We start from the raw sequence: 23,826 nt of genomic DNA on the forward strand, positions 1-23,826 counted from the left end.
GCGTTCCCTCACTCGGGTTGTACTCACCGTGTTCTACAAGCGGGTGTAACCAGTCTGAGGCCAGTGGTGCCTGTGATGACCATCCCCTTCCCCACATAGTGGGACTCTCCACCCCCGTTTCTTCTACAGGGAACGTTGCATCGGAGCCCAGCGGAGCAAAAGGGGAGTACCGGGACTCATTTAAGTCTCACACCCTCTTCGTGGCCCAGGAATCACGGTGGAGTCCAGTCACCCTTCCTGCTGTGATGGGAGGAGGGGCTACACTGGTTGCGGGAGCTGGTTCCTCCCCTGTGCATGGCTACGAATGCATTCACAGTCTAGACTTACTCAGCGCTACAAATGCCATGGGAAGAAGGAGGTAGCTGCTGACATCAGTGGCCCTCTCTCCCAAAGGCCAGGGAACACCGGATTTTCCAGGGGCAAGCCCAAAAATCGTCTCCAAATGCCCGGCGCCTGTCAATCACCTTGCGATCAGCAAGCAAATGCTAGCCTTTGCATGGTCCGTTTGCAAGGGGACCCCGATAATGGCCTTTTGATAATCACATACCTCCCAACTTTTGAAGTTGGGAGGTCGGGACGTTAGCGCGGCTAAGCCGCGCGCGCTCCCGAAAAGGGGGCGCGGCCTTGAGAAAAGGGGGCGTGGCCTCATGGGGTGACGCGAACTCCGGCCACGCCCCGTTTTCGCCGCTCGTCGGCGCTGAATAGACGCTGTGCGCATGCGCACAGCGTCTATTCTCGGCAAGCTGGGGGGGCTCCCAACTGTCCCCCCACCGCGGGACAATGGCGGCCCCGGGCGGGACGCAGGAACTGTAAGCGTGACAGTTGGGAGGTATGTAATCATCAGGGCTGCAAATTTGCAGCTATGCGTACAGGTCTGAATCAGGCCCTATATGAGGACAGTCCGCACCGTTAGTAAAGAAGGAGAAGATGTAGTAACCTCTTTCTCTCACCACAAGGCAGGAGAAAAATGGGTCATCTTATCAAAACTGTGTTTTATAGGAAAACTGTTATATTTATAGGTACACGTCACTCTCCCCTCATACAGTCAGTGTTTACAAATATATGTATAACAATAACTATAAACATGGTCTCCAACAATATGGCCGACACTGCAGTCATCTTTACAGCAGCTTAAATACATACACTTTTTTTTCTTTTCTGAATAACATGAAGAGTCTGGTTGGCGCGCCCTCCCGCCCCGCTGATTGGTGCTTGCTGCATGGCGGCGCGCATTGTCATTAGTACTGTACAATACATGCCGGAGCTGGGAACATGATGTGTTCTAGTGACTGCGTATTACATGTGTGACCATATCGTGGTGTTACTGCGAAACATAGACAGCGATCATGCCGCAGCCGGCAGGTGTGATCCGCCGGCTTGAGGAAACCGTGGTGAACCGAATAGCTGCCGGGGAGGTGATCCAGAGACCCGCTAATGCTATTAAAGAAATGCTGGAGAACTGGTAATCCCCGGCTGCATATATAGCACGTTATATATACTACACATACAGCAGTGGCATTACCTGGCTATTATTGCAGACAAGTATATCCATATACTGTGTAATGACAGCTATGCACATGTTTGTGCATGCAGTGTCCTACTCTGACCACAGGCATAACTAGAAATTTTGCGCATCTTCCCGCCACCCAAAAAATGTTTGTTGCCAGGGATTTCATGCTTGCATGGCAGTAGCGCACGCAGGGGAAGGGGGTGTTTCTGAGTACCCAGAACACCCCCCCTCCCCCCCCAGGAGTCTAAGGGCCCTCACCTGAAAGCTGAGGGTCTCCTCTTTCCAGGGGTACAAGAATTGTAAAAATCGGCCCTTAGGAACTGGAGATATCTGACTTCAAAACAGTGGTCCCCATCCAAGCCTGTTAATTGTTATTCTCAGTCAGATATTTCAGGTTCTGTCTGACTTAAGGTGCCCACACACGCACCGTTCCCGGCGGTGAGATGCTATACTACGATGGGGTGCGCGCTCCCACGGCACCCCATCACACAGTACAAAAAGTATGTGCAGCACATACTTTTTGTACTAGCTTTTTCTAGCATAGCATCGCATCGCATGCACAAGGCATACGATGCAATGCTATGTGTGCTAGTTAAGCCCACAACGCACGCCGGGATCGGTGCATGTGTGGGCACCTTTAGAGTTTTGCTGAAGGTATATTCCAAAAGCTGGGACTCTCCCCCTTTGATGGACACTAGTAGCTTGTCTCTACTGTTCCCAGAACCAGAGATATCAGCCTTCCAGCAGCTGGTTACTGCTCCAGCTCCACACACCTGGTATGTAGTTTTATATTCTCATTGGCAGATTGCTCTGCCTCCTGAACTCTGATCCCCTAGTCCCCAATTCCATTTGGTAGGTGGGATTCTCTAGTTTTTACTTCCATTAAAATCTAATAAATCTATTTCCAGGAACTGGAGATATCTGCAGTCAAGCAAGCTATCCTCCCACCAGAAAATTATGAATAATAAGCCCACTCCACTATTAAACATCCTCTACTACCCTGGAAGTTATGTATCAGGGCCCCTTCATTAAGCCCAATGCCCCATTCTCCCACCCCATCTCCCACCATCTGTGCAGTAAAGGGGTAATAAGTGGAAGTTATTGATCCAGGCCCTACATGCTAAGCAGTTGATATAATACCCCATACCACCCGCAGGACATCAAAGCATCCCCCACCCCTACCGCTGGGGGATCGGTAGGGGCCCCAATACATCGCTATGCCCAGGGGTCTACACTGCTGTTGACGCCCCTGTATGTATATATATATATATATATATATATATATATATATATATATTTTTATTATTATTATTTATATACATTTGGTCTATCTATAATACTTTAACTGACCCAGCATATACTGGGTCACCTAAGTGTCCATCTCCGTGCTTTCCTCCGCCCCTCTGGAAACCCCCTTCTGAAAATCCTGCGTTTGCCACTGCAGGACCATACACACTGGTAGATTTTGAGCTGAAAGTATTTCACTTTTGGGGCGGGGTGTATTAAAATACATTGCCGCCACGCTACTGCAGAGAAGCTATCGCATATGTACTGTACTGACATATGAGATTAACATCGCATTGCGGTGACGAAGGCCCCTGTGATGTGGTGTGCAGGGGGGGATGGGGGTCTCCGTCACCTCCCTGAGCACCTCCTTCCCCCATGGCCGGAAAGACCTCCGGCTGCATTGCTAGGGGGAGACGAGGTTTACCTTCTGGGTCCAGGGTCAGGCTTCCTGGAAAAATACAAAAGTACATTTAATTTATATAGCGCACTTTCTCCAACAGGACTCAAGGCGCTTTACAGACATTTAAAAAATGCACATAATACAGAGGATGTTGGTAGTACAGTTACAGACAAGAAACCCCTAAGCATAATGCAGGATTGGTGCAGCATTTTGGATAATATCTTCCATGGGTTGTGTACTCCACCCTGACAAGGTACGGCAGCCATTTTAGGCACTCTGCGTAGGATTACCTTGGGTGGAATAGATTACCCTAAAATAAATTATCCAAAATTGATGATTTTAGTGAATACTCAGGTCCATGTATTTTTCATCCAATCCACATGTGCACCAGATGAGGCAGCCATGGCGGGCGTACTACGAAGGTTACACTGTAGGACAGTGGTTCCCAAACTGTGCGCCTAGGCTCCCTGGGGTGCCTCCGAACATTTGCAGGGGTGCCTCAGGTTGGTGGTCCAGAACCAATTCAAATTGTTAATGGTCAATGTAATGGGCAATATCAGTGCTTGTGGCTTTCAGTTATTTATTATTTTATTTATTTATTAACAGTTTCTTATATAGCGCATACATATTATGCAGCGCTTTACAGAGTATAGTTGAACATTCAAATCAGTCCCTGCCCCAGTGGAGCTTACAATCTATGTTCCCTACCACATGTACATGCACACACAGACATTCTAGGGTTCATTTTTGTTGGAAGCCAATTGACCTACCAGTATATTTTTGGATTTTGGGAGGAAACTGGAGTACCCGGAGTAAACTCACGCAAACACGGGGAGAATATACAAACTTCACACAGTTAGGGCCATGGTGGGTATTGAACCCATGACCTAAGCGCTGTGAAGCAGTAATGCTAACCATTACACCATCGGTGATGCCCAGTTATAAAATATGTGGATAAACAGAAGTGAATCATGTTCCTCACCACATAACTGGACCTAAGGATAACATTTAAGGCACATTCAAGTATGGGGGAAGTATTGCTACATAGGCTGGCCCTGGTGCTTCCCCTCACAGCTCCATGCTCCCCGTGAGGGGTAGGCCTGGTGTTCTCAGCAATAGGGGTGGTGGGCCAGGTCCAGGTGTTCTCATGGCAAAGATAAGTTGAGGCCACATGATGTTCCTGAGTTTTGTGGTTATAATGCAGTCCTTCAGAAGTAATGATCGGTTGTTGTTTGCCTTCTGTGTTTTTTTGTTGTTGTTTGTGTAATGCGGGTATAACGCTGCTATTAATTTAAAGATGACCCTTTATAACTAGACCCCTAACATCCTAAAGGACTGACTTTCCAATCTATACTCAATATATAAGCCTAAAGAAACATATGTCCTTCCTGAATTAGCTGCCCCTCCCCCCACCAGCAGAAGGTGCTAATCAGACCTAACAAATGTAAAAGCAGTCGCACTATCCCAATATTTCTAAGTTCTTGTCATAGCACAGATAAAACCACAAATAACATCTTTCACAGATTTAAAGCGATGTTCTGCAGTAGAAATCTGACATAGGATTACCCCATGTCCCGGCTGAGAGGCAGATTCCCAGCGGCTGTGGTGGCAGAGGACGCCACCATCTTCCCCCTTGCACGCTTCTGCGGCGGGTTGCGGCAATAAGGAGCCCATAGGCTTCTATAGGGTATCGACACCCAAAGGTGGCAATATCCTGGCCGGCGAAGACGCTGCAGCCGTGTCTTAGTACCGCACAGGGGTTTTACCGCATTTTTCCCTTAGTACATCCCACCCTTGGTGTTCTGAGCTACTTTCAGCTCATATTCGATGGCCATTGGGCTGCTTTAAAATCCAATTGAAACCCTTTCCCTTGTACTATGAAAAGTGGTTCACCCCCTGTGAAAATGTCTGGGAAGGTTGAAAATTGCAGGGTGCATTTAGAAGTTAAAAAAAGCGGGCATGGTGCGGCACCCTGTAAAAGAAGACTAGAGTGAACACTACTTGCGCTTCCTCGACAGATACTAGAGGCCCAGTAGAATCTCTAGCATCAGTCTCCAAGGTGGTGGCCATTATTGGAGGGCTATTTTAATCAGATTGTGCAAATAACTAGATTGCCTTGAATCTGCACAGAGTCTGTGCCCACGCTGTGCAGGCTCCCCCAAACCACCGCTCGGACTGCAGTGGTATTGTTACGGACTCATTCTAATTCATCACATACAGTACCTCCATACCTTTCCAGGAGGGGCAAATCGCTTAATTTATTATTAACATCATTTGTTTCAAGCGCCTTTCTTTTCAATGAACCTCATTGTGGCTGCTCCCTCCTAGGAGGTTTTGTGGATAAATAGGAGGCAGTCTGGATGCATGGCGGCACAGTTATATCATTTCGGCCCTGCCCTCTGTTTACAATGCCAATTGTGCAGGAATTGTAAAGTAGGGGGCGGGGATGCTATTTTGCGCAAATTGCCTCATCAGCTCACCTAGTTTTGTTCCAAGAGTGGCAGTGAACATGGTGACAGGAGACTTGCCCACTTTCCTGATTTTCAGAAGCATCACAGCCATTGGGAGAGTAGGCAGGTATGATTACTCTTTTAAAAACATATTACGGCAATCATAAATTTAAAAAGTAGTCCAGCAGCAGAGCATTTTTCTTTTCATCCATAGGGTACGCTAAGAGTTTTAAAGATGGCTGATTATAGGAGCCGGGCACTTTAAATTTAGTGTGTAACTGGCTCCTCCCATCCCCTCCTTTTTAACAAATACCCCTTTTACACATACAAGCCGGGTTACACACAGAATTTTGTACCTGTCTCCAATCCGACTGCGACCCGGCTTGCGACCCCTTTTACATGCTGGGTGGGTGAAGTCGCTGGAGGCTGGGCCTGAGCCGGTGCTAGCAGATGAGAGCATTATTCCGATGTCAGATGAATATTTTACACTAAGGCCTTGGGTGCACTAATAATTATGGCTAGGAATCTTTGTTGCAGACCTGTATACAACCCTACATGTGGACTGATACGCACATTTCATTCAGACCTGGTGGCTGTTGTTTGACTCCTAAAATCGATTGATTATCGAATGACTTTGCATGCATTAGCGTGCATGCGGTAGGCCATATAGTGACAAAAATAGGGATGTTATTCCTGGATTAACCTGGCGCTCAATTGCTGCCCTGGGTCGCTGTTAGATTGTATGTATCACCTAACATACATAGACAAATAGGTAAAGAAGGAAAGTACCAACAGTGTCCTTGGGCGCTGATCTCAAGTGTGTCTCTCAGTTGGTTGAATACCCAAAAACACAAAAAAACATAACCACAATAGTGTATTACCCAATGGAGTATACAATACAATGTTTATGAAACCATTTAGAATTTAAAGTGGACTCGTACCCTAGACTTTGGTCTACTGTTTAGGCAGACCAAACAAGCTTGGGAGGGAGCGGTTCTGTGCCGTCTGATCCCAGATGTCCAACTCCAATGTCACATATGAACAGAAAAAAGCTAAGATGGTGTAATACCGTTTTGGTGTTTTTTATCACATAGGTGTATTAAATGAACAGTCAGACTCGTACCGTGTTCCTAGGTCTACTGTTTAAGGTAGACCTTCAATGCTTTGGGGGGAGCGGTTTCTCACCGTCAGACTTCCTCAATCCACCAACAGCCAATTGTATATAAAAGATAAAAAGCTGGTATAGTGTGATACCGCTTTATTCACAAAAACATTTAAAACAACAGCATGGGGTGGTCAAAACAGCAGACTCTCACCGAGTTGTAAGGCCTTGAAAAAGAGACCATTGTGGTCTAGAAACGCGTTGGCCGTGGAGCAGGAGGGGATATTACACTGGACACCCACCGGGAGAGGCTGCAGGGACGCCTGGTATTACCATCTGCCTACTTTGTCTACATCCTGATTGTGGACAATACAACTCGGTGAGAGTCTGCTGTTTTGACCCCCCCATGCTGTTGTTTTAAATGTTTTTGTGAATAAAGCGGTATCACACTATACCAGCTTTTTATCTTTTATATACAATTGGCTGTTGGTGGATTGAGGAAGTCTGACGGTGAGAAACCGCTCCCCCCCAAAGCATTGAAGGTCTACCTTAAACAGTAGACCTAGGAATACGGTACGAGTCTGACTGTTCATTTAATACACCTATGTGATAAAAAACACCAAAACGGTATTACACCATCTTAGCTTTTTTCTGTTCATATGTGACATTGGAGTTGGACATCTGGGATCAGACGGCACAGAACCGCTCCCTCCCAAGCTTGTTTGGTCTGCCTAAACAGTAGACCAAAGTCTAGGGTACGAGTCCACTTTAAATTCTAAATGGTTTCATAAACATTGTATTGTATACTCCATTGGGTAATACACTATTGTGGTTATGTTTTTTTGTGTTTTTGGGTATTCAACCAACTGAGAGACACACTTGAGATCAGCGCCCAAGGACACTGTTGGTACTTTCCTTCTTTACATATAGTGACAAAAGTCTGATTATTATTTTATTCTCTTTCGTCCATCCTGGTGACACGGCTCAACCATGGGATGTAGTAGGGTCCGTAGGAGCCAAGCACCTATGCTATGACTTTGAGAGAGGCAGGCTCCTCCCTCACTGCATCCTGGAGACTTCAGTTTCGTTTTAAGTGCCCACCGGAGTGTGTGGTAATCCCGTGGGGCTTCTGTCAGCAGCCATTTTAGAGAGTGTTTAGGGGCACAGGGGCTGATGGAGGTGCTGCCTGTCAGCTCCCTGTGAGCTGGGTAGAAAGCATGCTTTCTACCTGCTCTGCGCTCGGACCCCCAGATTGGAAAGGGAGGTTTCCTGGGCCCTGGGATACTTGTAGCCGGCCCTCAGCTAGTGAGGAGTCTCGGGCAGCGGAACCCCGCTATGGCACCGCCATTTACAAGGGCTTGCCGGTCCACTCCATATGCAAATGGAGGACACGCTGGCTACAGGAGCCTGGCTTAGCTGGGCAGTTCCAAGTTATCCCTAAATGAGGGGGAGGCACTGGGAAACGGAGGACTCAGCATCAGGAGCGGCTGAAGGGGGTAGAGCGCCAATTAGTGCTATCTCCCCACTGAAGCAGGGTAAATTGGTCTCTTCCTTGCTGTAGGTTTGGCGCCTTTCTCTTCCACTGCGGAGCTGAGCAGGGCTGTGCTTGCTAGTGTTCATTCTAGCACCCGCTATATTTGAAAACCCATGCAGTTCCTCTTCCCTGAGTGGGCTGTCACTGTCTGCTTTGGTGTTTCTAGCACAGGTCTGGTTTACATATCAGTGCTGATATACAGACCACACTGTGCTAGAAGCACTACAGCAGACAGCGACACCCCAGGCAGGGAAGAGGAACTGCATGGGTTTTCAAATATGGCGGGTGCTAGAATGAACACAACTTGCTGAGCAAAGAAACCTACAGTGTGAGCTTCCTCTGGCAGATTCTGCCCGGTGATCGCTGAATCATCTCCAACAGCTGCGGTGCAGTTAAGTTACTGGGATACTTTATTCTGTGTGAACGCCTGACCTTTTACACTGTGAGCTGTATTATTATTGTTATGGCAGAGAAGTGTGATATTGCTGTTGGTAAAGGGGGGGATGCTGCTATGTTATTAGACTGCAGATTTTGCGGAGTCAGATTAACTAATGAACAGTTGGACCAGGGGGATTTGTGCTCCTAGACTGTCTTCCCATTCCCAAACCTCTCAGGGTTCACTTCCCCCATCCCAGGGAGACCCTGCCTTGTTGCAGGTTATGCAGCACACATCTCAAGGTGTGCATAAGATGTCTGACTATATGGAGCAGTTCTTAAAAGTGCCTGCAGCTGCTTCTGCAAGGCATCTTTTATCTGAATGTTCTCTCCTCGCTGTAGGATCAGATGAGGAAGAAGGGGAATGTGTTACTGAGTCTAGTTGGTGCCAGCAAGAGCTTGTTGACCCCACTGTCCCAGGGGTGGAAGATTTAATTTTGGCAGTACGCCAGGCTTTAAATTTGGCAGAGGCTGACAGAGTTCACAGAGTTCAACAGGAAGGCATGTTTAAAAGGCCAAGGAAGTCTTTGGTTACTTTTCTTACAGGCTCTAGTATGTCTGATCTCCTGGGTGAGGCCTGGAAGACCCTGGACAAGAGTGACTATGCCAAAGAGATTTGAGGCTTTGTATCCCATGCCGGAGGATCACGTTAAATTGTGGGAAAAATTCCAATTAGTAGATGCACCTGTGGCCGGCCTATCCAAGACCACGGCACTCCCTGTCCAAGGAGGTGCGGCCTTTAAGGACCCGGTAGACAGAAAGTTGGAAGGGTGTCTTAAAGCTATGTTTGAATGGGTAGGGTTTGCCCTGTGGCCTCTCATAGCAGTGGCCTGGGTCTCCAGGGTCATGATAGTGTGGGATGACATGTTGTGTGCTCAAGTAAGAGATGTTGATGATCTTGACTTGTCTTTAGCGGAAAAGCTAAAATGTGAGGCAGATTATGTTTGAGGCAGATCAGGAAGGCATCAGAATGGCTTCCAGGGTATCAGCTATGTCTGTCATGGCTAGGAGAGTCTTATGGTTAAAGGCTTGGGAGGCGGATGGTGATTCAAAGAAGTCATTTGAAACTTTGGCTTTTAAAGGAGAGCTCCATTTTGACTTTGAATTGGAAGCCTTAATTAAACAGCCCACTGGAGGGAAGAGTTCCTTTCTTCCAACTTCTGCGTCTAAGCAGAGTGGGTCTCGCTTTGGTGCTTTTTCGTCCTTTCGGGGTGGAGCGACTGGCAGAGGTCAGTCTGGTAAAGGAAAAGTTCCTCCAGGAAAGGGAAAGGCCTCCAAGTTCCGTTTTTTCTCAAAGAAGCAAGCGTCCAAGCCAGAAGATAAGTCCTCGCATGACGGGGGGCGGACTCCCCATTTTGGGTGGGGGGGGGGGTCGCCTCCTGCTCTTCCAAGAAGTCTGGTTTGGCTTCACCCAGGATCAATGGGTGAGAACCATTGTATCTCAGGGGTACAAAATTAACTTGAAGGGAGATCCTCCAAAGAGTTTTATTCTTACTCCCTTACCAAAGGAAGCGGAGAGGAGAGCAGCCCTGTTAGGGGCAGTGTCCTTGCTGGTTCTCAATGGGGTGGTTATTTCAGTTCTGCCACGAGAACAGAAAAAGGGATTTTATTCACCTCTGTTTCTGGTTCCCAAACCAGACGGGTCCTTCCGACCCATCTTGAACCTGAAATCCCTGAACAAGCATTTGTGGGTAGATCACTTCAAGATAGAATCTCTTTGATCAGTCCTGCTCAGTATGGACTTATGTGAAAAGAGAGAAAAGGATTGGAGATTATTGGGGTGTACTCCAAAAGTATGTTTGGAAGACGTCCAACTGATAAATTCACAATTCCTAAAATGTAACTTTTATTATGGTAATTAAAAAGGAGGTGTATGTTTTACATCCTCTTGGATAAGACCCTAGTTAGAATGTGCAGAAAGAAAATAAACTGTGGTTAAAACCAGGATGTGGGTATTCATATTTTGATGATATTCGTGCACTATGTCTTGTAGAACCCCTATTTTATTCCATGGGATTAATTTCTATATCCTCAGGGCTTGAAGTATGGAGTCAGGAGAATTTTTGGCGGCAGTAGATATTCAAGATACCTATCTACACATACCCATTCTGAAGCAACATCAATCTCTGCTAAGATTTGCTGTGGGCTCACAGCATTGGCATTTACAGGCTCTACCTTTTTGGCTGGCAACAGCTCCAAGAGTATTTACCAAAGTGATGGCTGTCATGGCAGCATCACTCAGATTAAAGGGAATTGTAATTATTCCATATCTTGACGACCTTCTGTTCAAGGCGGAGTCATCGGAATTGTTACAGGAACACATAAAGGTGGCCCTGACATTTTTTCAGGAGCACGTCTGGATCATACATTTCAGAAGTCTCACCTGGTGTCGTCCCAGAGATTGCAGTTTCTGGGCGTGATTTTGGACACTTATCTCCATCGGGTGTTCCTGCCAGAGGAAAAGGCCAGGGCAGTTCAAAAATTGACAGAGCAGATCCTAAAAGAATCTCATCCATCTGTCTGGATTTGCCTAAGGTCGTTGGGCAAGATGGTAGCCACATTCGAGACACTGCAGTATTCAAGATTTCATTCCAGGGTGTTCCAGTGGAACATTCTGACTTCTTGGTCGGGGAATACCGACACCATGAGGACAAAATGGATTTCTCTGTCTCAGGAGTCGAGGGAGTCCCTGTTGTGGTGGATGGACGTGGAATCTCTGCAGATGGACAGATCTCTCTTTACTTGGGACTGGCTGGTGATCACGACAGATGCAAGTCTCAAGGGGCTTCAGGGTCTATAGTCACAGTCGTCAGCTCTTTTGCCGATCAATATTTTAGAGCTCAGGGTGGTGCTGAGGGCCCTTTTGAAAGTGAAGTCTGTGATACAGGGTTCTCCAGTGAGAATTCAGTCAGAAAATGCCACAACGGTGGCATACCTGAACCATCAAGGAGGTACTCGCAGCAAGATGGCGATGCGAGAGACATCTCGGATATTCAATTGGGTGGAGCCCCATGTTCCAGCATTGTCAGCAGTGTTCATTCCGGGGATCCGAAATGTGGAGGTGGACTTCCGCAGCAGATTGAAATTGCTGGAAGGGGAGTGGGCTTTACACCCGCAGGTGTTCAAGGACATCATGAGGCGCTGGGGGATTCTGGAAGTGGACTTGATGGCCTCTCCGCACAACTGTTCCAGGGCCAGAGATCCGAGGGCATGGGCTGTGGATGCCATGACAGTGGCTTGGACGTTCAGCCTGGCCTACATATTTCCACCTTTTCCGATGCTGGCGAGGGTTCTCAAGAAAATTAGTCTTCAAGGGTTGCAGGTGATCCTGGTGGCCCCAGACTGGCCCAGGAGGTCCTGGTATTCAGACATTCTCAGATTATCAGTAGCACCTCCATGGCCCTTTCCACTTTGGCCAGATCTGCTTCAGCAAGATCAGTTTCTTCATCAAGACCTAGCTCAACTAAATTTGACGGTGTGGCTTTTGAAATCTCATTGCTAAAAAAGAAGGGATTTTCTGATAGAGTAATTCAAACTATGAAGGCCAGAAAGGCTGTTTCTTCGAAGAATTACCACAGAGTATGGGAGATATACATCAGGTGGTGTGAGCGACAGAAGCTGGCTAGACTTTTGGACTTTCTTCAAGATGGGTTTTCTGCAGGATTGAGTCTTCAATCTCTAAAGGTGCAGCTGTCTGCACTTTCTATCTTTTTTTCAGAAATGGGTATCTCTTTTACCTGAGGTTCAGTGCTTTCTTCAGGGGTGGTGCGTATTAGACCACTGTACCGTCAACTAGTAGCTCCTTGGGACTTGTCCATGGTGCTATCAGTGTTGCAGAAGCCTCCTTTTGAACCCTTACGTTCAGCGGATCTAAAGTTTTTGTCTTGGAAGCTCACCTTTTTGCTGGCAATAGCTTTAGCCAGGAGAGTGTCGGAATTGTGAGCCTTGTCATGTAAGGCTCCTTTCCTAGTCTTCCATGAGGATAGAGCTGTTCTGCGAACAGTTCCACATTTTCTACCGAAAGTGGTCTCCAGTTTCCACTTAAACCATGAGATTGTGCTTCCAGTGTTTTGCCCTCCTGAGGAGACCAGACATAGGGACAAAGTTGGTACTTTTTGATGTGGTTTGCGCTTTGCGTGTGTATTTGCACAGAGTGAAGTCTTTTCGGAAGACGGATACCTTGCTGGTGCTATATGATGTACATAAAAAACGGTGGCCGGCCTCTAAGCAGACTATCGCGAGATGGTTGTGGTTGTCATTGCTTACGCCAACACTAAGGTTGGTCGACCAGTTCCGGCCAGGGTAAATGCCCATACCACAAGGTTGGTTGCCTCTTCCTGTGCGGTGTGCCACGGGGCTTCAGCAGAGCAGTTGTGCAGGGCTTCCACCTAGTCCTCTGTTCACACATTAACCAAATTCTACAGGTTCCATGAGTTTGCATCGGAGGACGCTTTAGTTGGGCGAACAGTGATGAGAACTGCGGGCCTGAGCGTACCCTCCCAAAGGACCGGCTCTTGAACGTCTCATGGTTGAGCTGTGTCACCAGGATGGACGAAAGAGAAAAGGGTATTTTTGTAAGAACTTACCATTCAAATCCCTTTCTCTGAGTCCATCCTGGTGACCCCTCCCTTTGCTCAGTTAATGTTATACTGTTTTCTGCTGCATTTCATAAAACGCAGTTAATTATGTTTTATTGTGCATATTAATATGTTCAGGCGTTGTAGAAGTTTCCAGGATGCAGTGAGGTGTTAGCAAAGTCATAGCATAGGTGTTTGGCTCCTAAGGACCCTACTACATCCCATGGTTGAGCTGTGTCACCAGGATGGGATTTCAACGGTAAGTTCTTACAAAAATCCCCTTTTTGCAATACCCTGATTTACAGTATTTGTTTTGCTATCTTCCAGAGGCAAGGACTGTTAGGCAGTATTGTGGATCTAATGCCGGTATGCAAGTAAAAAATTAGTTTGTAGTCTTCATTTATTTGTACATTTGGAATGGCATCTTTATAGTAATAAATTATAAACAGTGGGTGTGTCCCATAGCAACTAGTAAGTTATTGTCCTTTGTCTAGTACGACCTGATTGGTTGTTTTGGATAGTATTTCTACTTGTCTGTCTTTAGAAATTTATAAATCTGCCCCTGAGTGAATTGCAACGTACCACACAGAAATTGAAAATTCCCGGTTGAAGCAGTTCCACCCGGGAATTTAATGGAATACACTGGTGCTTTTACTGCGTGAAAGGGTCAGTCCGGATGTTAAACTTCGGGACACTGACCCTGCAAACGACCAGGGACGAAGACCCGGAGTTTAGGATCCAGGTTGACCCTTTCACACTGACGAAAACCCCATGTAATGGAGCAAATTACCGGGTCGAAATTTTAGACCTGGAGATTTGCTCTTCAGCACGCGGCCAAATAACCCGTTGCTTCAAATGCCAGTTAATTGCTGGGTTATTCGGCCAATGCTGTCCGAAAGGGATATTTGTGAACATGAAGAATGTCTGTACCGTAATTTGCAATTTATTACAAATAATTATTTTTTCTTTTTTTTATATATATAGTTTAGATGCTAAATCAACCAGCATTCAAGTGACCATTAAAGAAGGAGGGATGAAATTAATTCAAATTCAGGACAATGGTTGTGGAATTAGGGTAAGGGTACACTATTCCATGGTTTTCCTTCTAGTTGTTTACAGCTAAACTATGGTGAGTGATGTTGTTTACTGGAGATCTCTAACATTCACTTGGGCCAGATGCACTAAGGTTCAAAAGTGATAAAATGGAGAGTGATAAACAACCAGCCAATCAGCTCCTACCTGATATTTTGTCTGTGACATAGCAGGTAGGAGCTGATTGTCTGACTGTTTATCACTCTCCATTTTATCACTTTTGAAGCTTAGTGCATCTGGCCCACAGTATGGCCAGAAGTATGTGGATGCTTCTTCTAATAAGTGTGTTTGACTATGTCAGCTGCACCATTTGCCAAAAGAAGCATAAACTCAAGCATACAGTCATGCATTCTCCATGGTCAAATATTAGCTACAGAATGAATGATGCACAAGAGTTAAGGATGAGATGTATACAGAGGTGTTGCGCTATTTGACATCAGAACCAGTATATATGAAAGAAGATAATGTCAAGAAAATAGCTCTCCTTTACTGTTATCTTTGAACATCAAATCAATCAGATATTACCACAAAAACCCCTTTTGTGGCTTATTGGTTTTTTTTTTCTTGTCAGGTTTACCTGATGATTTGTTCTGTACAATGGCAGTGACTTATAAAGGTGGCTTCTGTGCACAAACATGGGAGTGCTGAAGGCATATCAGCCCTTTGTTAACAATTCTCTCTACAAAGTTATAACCTGCCTCTGGAAGTAACGTCAACATAACAACTGTTGGTTGTGAGCTTCAGGAATTTAAATAGCTGAACATTCCAGACAAGCCTATAGCCGGGTACACACTAGAACAGCGGTGGCCAACCCGTGGCTCGCGAGCCGCATGCGGCTCGCCGAGCTGTAAACTGCGGCTCCAGCCTCCCGTCTGCAAAGCGGGGTTTTGAATTTGGCGTCAATTCGGCTGCCAAATTCAAAACGCCGCATCGGCGGCCAATAGGAAACGACCGTGGCGAGCCATCAGCGCTCGCCGCGCCGTTTCCGCCCTGCCCCCGGCGTCTGACATCAGACGCCAGCGGGAGGGCGAAAAGTCTTCTCCACGCCGGCGGAGCGCAGGAGCGCTCCTGAAGACGTGAGAAGCCGCCGGAGGATGGCGCAGAAGACGGCGGCGGGGAGAAGAGTTCCGGCGCCTCTGAAGAGGCCAGAAGACGCCGGGATCAAGACAGAAGATCTCCGGCGCCTTCTGCAAGAAAAAAGAAGATGGCTCCCGGAGAGGCCAGCGGGGGTGGGAAGCAAAAGAGCTGACGAAGCTCCCCCCAGCGGCCTCTCCCAACACCAGGTAGGGGCCTTTGGCCTCCTACCCTCCATCCACCCTAGACCACCTGGTGTCGGGCACTAGGACCGTGGGCAAATTCAGGCCCTTCTGGCCTGTGTGCGCATTAGTCGGGCCCTCTTGGCCCGTGGCTCATTTATTTGTTGGGCCCTCCTGGCCCTCTAGGTGGGCCCTTTAGTTAGGAAGCTGGGCCCTCCAGCATAGGTGTTGCACTGTGGGCAACACCTGTGCTGGAGGGCCCAGCTTCCTAACTGTGGGGTCATATGATGTTTGGCACTGTGGGGGGGCATATGTTTGGCACTTTGAGGGGCATGTGATGTTTGGCACTGTGGGGGGCATGTGATGTTTGGCACTTTGCGGGGCATGTGATGTTTGGCACTTTGAGGGGTATATGATGTTTGGCACTTTGAGGGGCATGTGATGTTTGGCACTGTGGGGGGCATGTGATGTTTGGCACTGTGGGGGGCATGTGATGTTTGGCACTGTGGGGGGCATATGATGTTTGGCACTGTGGTGGGCATATCTGGCACTGGGGGCATAAAGTTTTGTCATGTGGCCACTCTCCTTGTGTCATATGACCACGCCCCTGACCACTCCCCCGATCACGCCCCTTTTTGGGCTCTTTGGCTTGACAACTGATATTTTTCGGCTCTTTACCTCTGACCGGTTGGCCACCCCTGCACTAGAACAATGTGTACCCGGCTAATCTCACAGGTGACGGGGCCCTGCATCTATAAGTGCATACACACTTGCCGACACAGGGATGATGGAGGATGCCGTGCTGCATTTAGCAGTATGACTTCGCTAATGGGCGTAAAAGGGCGCAGGGTGTGCATACACACTGCATTATCATAAATCGTTCCGATTTGCATCACAACAGTATTAACAGGTAATTATACTCTAGTGTTTACCCAGCTTTAGATCACCATATGCAATGCTAAACATAAGCTGGAGTGGTGTAACACACACAACCATTGGACTTGAGTGGTAGAAATACATAGTCTTGAGTGATGAATCACACGTTTGCATGTGGCAGTCTGGTTGACAAATTCTGAACTTGCAGATCAGGAATAATGCTTTTTTTATGGTTTGGCATAGGCTCCATATATCCAGTGAATGGAATTCTAAATACATTATAGAGAACTGTTTGCTTCCTAATTTGTGGTAGCCGTTTGGGGAATGATTTGTGGTGGTTCACCATGACAATTCCCATGCACAAAGAGAAGTCCATCACAAATGGCGGCTGAGTTATAGGTGTAGAGCTTGACAAACTGGCCCAATCGAACACTTAGGGATGAATAGGAATGCTGACTGCAAATCAAGCCTCATCACTGCTCTTGTTACTGAAGTGGTGTGAATCCATAGACTAACCATGTAGACTAAATCTATTCCAAAAAAGTAGATGCAAAGAGGAGGCCAACACCATATTAGTTCATTCTAGCACCCGCTATTTTTGAAAACCCATGCAGTTCCTCTTCCCTGCCTGCGGTGTCGCTGTCTGCTGTAATGCTTCTACCACAGTGTGGTCTGTATATCAGCACTGATATGCAAACCAGGCCCGTGCTAGAAACACCACAGCAGACAGCGACACCCCAGGCAGGTAACAGGAATTGCATGGATTTTCAGAGATAGCGGGTTCTAGAATGAACACTACATATTACTGTACTAAAATATAATATACAGAAAGCTAGAGAAGAGCAAGCACATACATTGTCATATCTTTGAATCAATAGGAGTAAAATGTATGTCAATGGCGGTTATTCAGCATTGATTGCTAATAAGAGAATTCTCAAATCGAGCGAGCACATGCATACAGTTCTCATTGGGTGTGCGCAAGGGGAATTCATTGCTGAAAATTCAAACTTATCGTAATCACAATGTAGCCGCACCACAGAATATAAACCGGATGTTTTTACTTAACTAGCGCTGATTTGTTCTTTTTCATTTTACAGTTTTAGCATAAAAGGATTAAAATATATATATATAATATTTAAATTTATGCTATGTATAAAAATGCAGATAAAACAGCTTTAATAAAACATAGCAGACATTATTGTATTTATTATTTAGAAGGGCACCCTGTCAGTTGATTACTTTATCCAGAGTCCCAAATCCTCTAAACACACACACACACACATAATATAGCGCAAATATGAGCAATAGATAATAAGCACTTAACTGATGTATAAAAGGCTCACATACACATAGGTATCCGAAGAAGAACAATCGCTTATATCGCCAGCGTCTATGCAGCGGCATCTGGTTAGTAACAAGTCGGTGGCTCAGTGGTTTCACAGAGGTGTCACAGTGTGGATCAGTGTCGCAGCTCGGAATCAGACCAGCCGGTTCAGCTTCACTCAGAACACGCCAGTGTTCCTCATAAAAAAAAAAAAACGATTAAGAGTTTATGAACTAATATAGTTTTTTAATAAAAAGTTCATAAACTCTAAATCGTTTTTTTTTATGAGGAACGCTGACATAAGTGTAACAGAAACCAATATTGATTTACATGTTCAGCTGATTAGTAAATGTGCTGGCTATTTATACTCACCTATGACACCTACTGACACGCCTCCTCACAAAGTCCTTGATGATGAAACATATTGAGGGCTTTTTCTGAGTGACGCTGAACTGGCTGGTCTGATTCCGAGCTGCAACACTGAGCCACTGCTGTGAGACTGCTGAGCTGCCGACTTGGGACTACCCTGATGCTGGCGACAGAAGTGATTGTTCTTGAACACATTGAAGGGCTACTAGACAGAGCACTGGGACCTGGATTTTTTAGATCTGGAGGCAGGCCTAAAAACCTGCCAGACAATAGAACCCCAACACCCCCCCCCCCCCCCCCCCCACAAAAGAAAAGCAAGAGACCAATCAGAGGATGCAGGGGAGGCCAAAAAAGTAAAACAACACGACTAGTCACCGACAAAGATCAAGGGATTTTTAACCTCAGCACAACAACACTGACTGATATGCACAAGACAGTACTCCAAAAAGGTCTCAAATTCGCCCCCACCAAAAAACGAAACAAATTTGGGTACTTATGTATTATCTGGGCTCCCATGTTAAATGCACCCCATTTTTTCATACCCCCACTATCCAACTACGCATGGAGTTGATTTTATATATTGTGGCGAGCCACTGTGCCCGAAGCGTGACGAGCGCAGCGAGCCCCGCGAGGGGACGCGGTCTCATAAGAAAAACGGGAGCCCAGATATTACATAGGTACCCAAATTTGAAACATACATGGACATTCGATCATTCACGAGAAAACTCACACTTAAAAATTTCTTCGCACAAAATCCCATTACACCAACAGAAACACAGACAGATCAATATAGACACACATCACTCAGACCCAAATCAACATTCAACCCAACGCACACAAAAGGACATATCATCAGGACATTCAAACACCTTCTAGTACAAGATTTGGAAAAAATCAACACAGACACACACAGGAGGGGTAACTTCACCAAACAAGAAAGAGAAGCATTGGAAGAACTAAGGGACAACAAAAAACTGATCATCAAACCAGCAGATAAGGGAGGAGGGATAGTATTACTGGACAAGTCAGCATACATAACAGAGGCAAACAGAATCCTAGGGGACACCAACACCTACACAAAACTAAAAACCGACCCTACTCAACAGTTTAAACAAGAGCTGCAGAAACTACTGAACGAAGGCCTGACGCTAGGGATATTCACAAAATAAGAATTTGACTTCTTAAACCCACAACACCCGGTAGTACCAGTTTTCTACTATCTACCGAAGATACACAAACACCAGTCACAACCACCAGGCAGACCCATCATCTCAGGCATCAACTCCCTCACCTCAAACCTATCCCAGTATATAGATCACTTCCTACAACCCATAGTCAGCCAACAACCATCTAACCTGAGGGACACAACACATACACTACAGACACTACAGGACATCAACTGTCACGAGGACATGTGGCTAGTCACAAGCGATGTCACAGCCCTGTACACCATCATTGAACACACACAAGGGACAGCAAGCGCCGAACACTTCCTGACAACCGACCAGACCATACACCCAGCACAGAGAGACTTCATCATTAAGGCCATCAATTTCATTCTAACCCACAACTATGTGTGGTTCGACCACAACTACTATCTACAACACACAGGGACCGCTATGGGGACCAAATTCGCCCCAAGTTATGCTAATTTATTCATGAGCAAGTGGGAGGAGGAATCCATCTGGAATGGGCATGACTTTGGGGTGAATTTGGTCCTCTGGCGAAGGTACATAGATGATATTCTGTTCATCTGACAGGGCACCGAAAAAACACTGACAGACTTCATCACTCATATCAATTCAAATATAAGAACCTCATATTTACAACCACATACAGCAAAACACGAGTTGAATTTTTAGATCTCGACATACACATCAAAGAACATAAAATTGAAACCAAGACTTACCACAAAAAAATAGACGTCAACAGTTACATATCATCTGACAGCGGACATCACCACAACTGGATAAAAAGCATACCACTTGGACAATTCTCCGAAGAAACTGCACTGACATAACCACATTCAAATCACAAAGCAAAACACTCAAGACCCAATTTACAGACAAAAAATATGACAAACAACTGATCAATGACGCATACCAAACAGCAGAGCAGAGAGACAGAACTGACCTCTTGAAACCAAAACAAAAAAAAACAGACAAACCAAACAACGACATTTACTTAATTACACAATTCAGCGACTCAGCTCAACAACTCAAAAAAATAGTTAACAAAAACTGGAAAATCTTATTAAAAGACGAAATCCTAGCAGACATACTACCGCCACACCTGAAAGTAGTGTACAGAAGAGCACCTGACATCAAACAAAAGCTAGTGAAAAACCACATACCACCCAAAGAAGCTAGGCAAAGCAAGTTGGAGAGCACATGAGACACACACGGATTCCACCGCTGTGGAGTCTGCATAGGATGCAAAACACAAAGCAGCAAAACACACAAAACCATAAAAACATTCACATCCACAAACACACAAGAGACCTTCAGTATAAAACATGAACTCACCTGCCATACCAAAGGGGTAGTATACCTGATAACATGCGCATGCGGCCTACAATACGTAGGCCGTACCATAAGACCTTTCAAGACACGCCTAGCAGAGCACATCAGAAACATCCGCAAAGGCTACGAACAACACAGAGCTACAGCACAAGACACCAAGAACCTACAATTCTCCATCATTACAAAAGTGACACCAAACTGGAGGGGGGGGGGGACTATGGCAAGACACTAGACCGCGAGGAATTGAAATGGATATACACATTAAAGACATTGGAACCAAAGGGCTTAAACCATTGACTTCAACATCGCTTCAATAATCTGACATTCACCACCTGAAAAATGACTTTATCTCTCCCCCTAGACCACATCCACTCCAATCTGATACACTCAAATGAAATCAGAACCCAAGGGAGTCACCCCTCATCCCAATTTATCTATTACCGCAGTAATCCCAACACAGACACCACTAGAACTCCACATCTCTCCCACTTTATCTCTCCCACTGTAACACCAGATTCACTGGACTCACACAGCCCCAATTAATGCACTAACCTCAAACCCAGCAGTTTACATAACACTACTCCATTACAATATGATTATAGCAACTGGGAACCCCAGATAACAACACACTCTAATATGCATGTTACAGTTATAGACTAACACGCCATGACATAGACTGCACTAGGCACAGCAAAATAACACGCATTGCAGGGGTTAAAATCCACAGTACATGCTACTCACTACCATACACCACGCAAGCTGGACGTATCAGAAGGGAGGAATTAACACACCACCTCCCACTTCAACACAGGACCAATGATATTGCCAGGAACAGTAACTAATCAACGTTGAATAGAACCTTAAAACCCAGACTGAGAAGCACCAATATTATCCTTGAAAAAGGCCTACTGGCCGAAACGCGTTGGTCACAGGACACACCAGCACCTGCTCCTGCGTATCGTACAACACCGGCATTGTCTCCTCCGGCGTGAGTAGAGCGCACCGGCACTGTCTGACGTCACTCCGGGGATCATCGCTGGTCTCGCGAGACCTGAGACCCGGAAGTCCCGTCCAGACCAGTGCCCGTGGAGCCAAGCAGCAGCAGAAACCAAGCGGGGACCAAAGCGCTGCGGCTGCAGCGTCTCCCCGAGGACACAACAACCGATAGGAACAGGCTCCCCTACCGATCGCGGCCGCGCCCACGAAAAGGCAGAGCAATAGAAACAAAAGGCGGGAACGCGGACAAACACAACGGCAACCAACCACACAGGGTAAGAAGCGAGTCAGCGGGACGCCGCATCTCGCTTATCCCGACACCCACGTACTGCACACTCCCACAGGAAACCCCATTTAAGCACACAGTGCTAGACTGAACTTATAGCAAGCCCCAAAACTGTCACTGTAAACTGCCTAAGAGACATAAACCCACTTGGGCTTATGGTGTAAAGGGGTCTGTTGACACCCTCATTCCCCTCGGGGCTCTTAACATTGACAGACGGACGGGCTGAAAACAGTGGAGGACTACACCAGTTACCATTGACAACACCCTTCCACAGTACGCACGATATACCTGTATATTACAAATAAAGATCATTACGTTACATCTAACTGATTCTCTCCTCATTATTATAACATCATACATAGAGGCAGCGCTTCAGCCCAAATTCTTTTGTTTTCACTTATGACCCACAGGGGAAACGGGTAACCCCTGAGGCTAAGCAGCACCTAAACTCCAGCAAACCAAGGTGAGCGCAGTATACACCCCAAATCAGACCATGACTATTAGTGGATGTTGCGTATATTGGAGTTGCTTTATATATCTATATATATATATATATATATATATAGATAGATAGATATAGATATATAGATATATATATATATATGTATAGATAGATGGAGCCCTCCTCATTTAGCACTATAATAGGATTAAGTGAGTAATTGGATTACTCTGCTAATCCCCTACTGTATTGTTCTATGTATTGTATTGCTGCTGAGAACAATAGGATAGCCATGGTGAGCCATGACCTAAGGAACAAAGTTGAGAGGGGCTACAGCTGAATGTATATATGTTTGTGTGTGTGTGTGTGTGTATGTATGTGTGTATATATATATATATATATATATATCAGCACTGACCCAGCACTCCAAATCCAAAGATGCCCCGGTGCCTCCTCAAGCATACAGCAATACGCTATATAAGCAAGGGTCCCAAGGCGGGGAGGGGGGAGAGCGGCACTCGGTAGCGTCACGCCGCCATCCACCATCATGTGCGTCGCCCGCTTCCTCTCTGCGTTCCAGACGCATCGTGATGAGGTCATTTGGCCTGTGACCTGCGGCTTCCCCGCTCTATTGGACGAACGATGGGTTGCCCGGGTAACCATAGCTGACAGCTACACAAAAAAAAAAAAATACAGACACCCAAAGTGTTAATGAAGAAAAGCAGCAAAAGTCCAACACATCATCAGCACTGTACACATATAATGAATGTATTCTAGGAAGTGACCTAAAACATATTGAGTCACGTAAAGGTACATAATAACAGCATGTTAATAAATGCAACAGGGTTACAACATGCGAAAGGGGAGAAAAATAGTAACTGGGATACCATGCTTTAACTCAGGCAATAATAGAACATAAACCTGAACCATGCACTGTGGGCGAAATATCCCCTGTAGCAGACAAGATTTTTTTCTTTGTTTGCTACATAGATGATCTTTTGTTGTTCTGGACAGGTGAGGAGCCGCAGCTCCATGATTTGATGGAAAGGGTCAATGCCTTAGATTCCCCCATCAGATTCACCTATAATCTTAGTGTGGTTGAAGTTCACTATTTGGATGTGTGTATTTCCATTAGTGATTATTGTTTGCACACCAGTTTGTTCAAAAAAAGAAACAGACAGAAATACTTTATTACATTTCCAGAGTAATCATCCCATCTCGACAAAAAAAAGGGTCTCCCCTTCTCTCAATTTCTTAGGATTCATCGCATATCTGACGATATCACCAATACTGCTCAATAAATTGACCACATGATCACCCAACTTTTATGTAGAGGGTACAGATTGGCAGATTTATTACAAGCCAAAGACA

General features: G+C 46.0%; 1 protein-coding gene across 1 annotated transcript in view; it reads left to right on the plus strand.

Annotated features, from left to right (window-relative positions):
- The first annotated feature begins 1,179 nt into the window (after positions 1-1,179).
- The window catches only part of MLH1 (mutL homolog 1), a 91,130-nt gene continuing 68,483 nt past the window's right edge, over positions 1,180-23,826 (plus strand). Inside the window, exons 1-2 of the mRNA XM_083188225.1 lie at positions 1,180-1,462; positions 14,280-14,370. Of these exons, the coding sequence (XP_083044351.1) occupies positions 1,347-1,462; positions 14,280-14,370 (207 nt within the window). The 5' untranslated portion in view covers positions 1,180-1,346. The remainder of the gene's footprint in view (positions 1,463-14,279; positions 14,371-23,826) is intronic.

This window comes from Crinia signifera, chromosome 5 (assembly GCF_055691185.1).
Source record: "Crinia signifera chromosome 5, ASM5569118v1, whole genome shotgun sequence".
Lineage (NCBI taxonomy): Eukaryota > Metazoa > Chordata > Amphibia > Anura > Myobatrachidae > Crinia > Crinia signifera.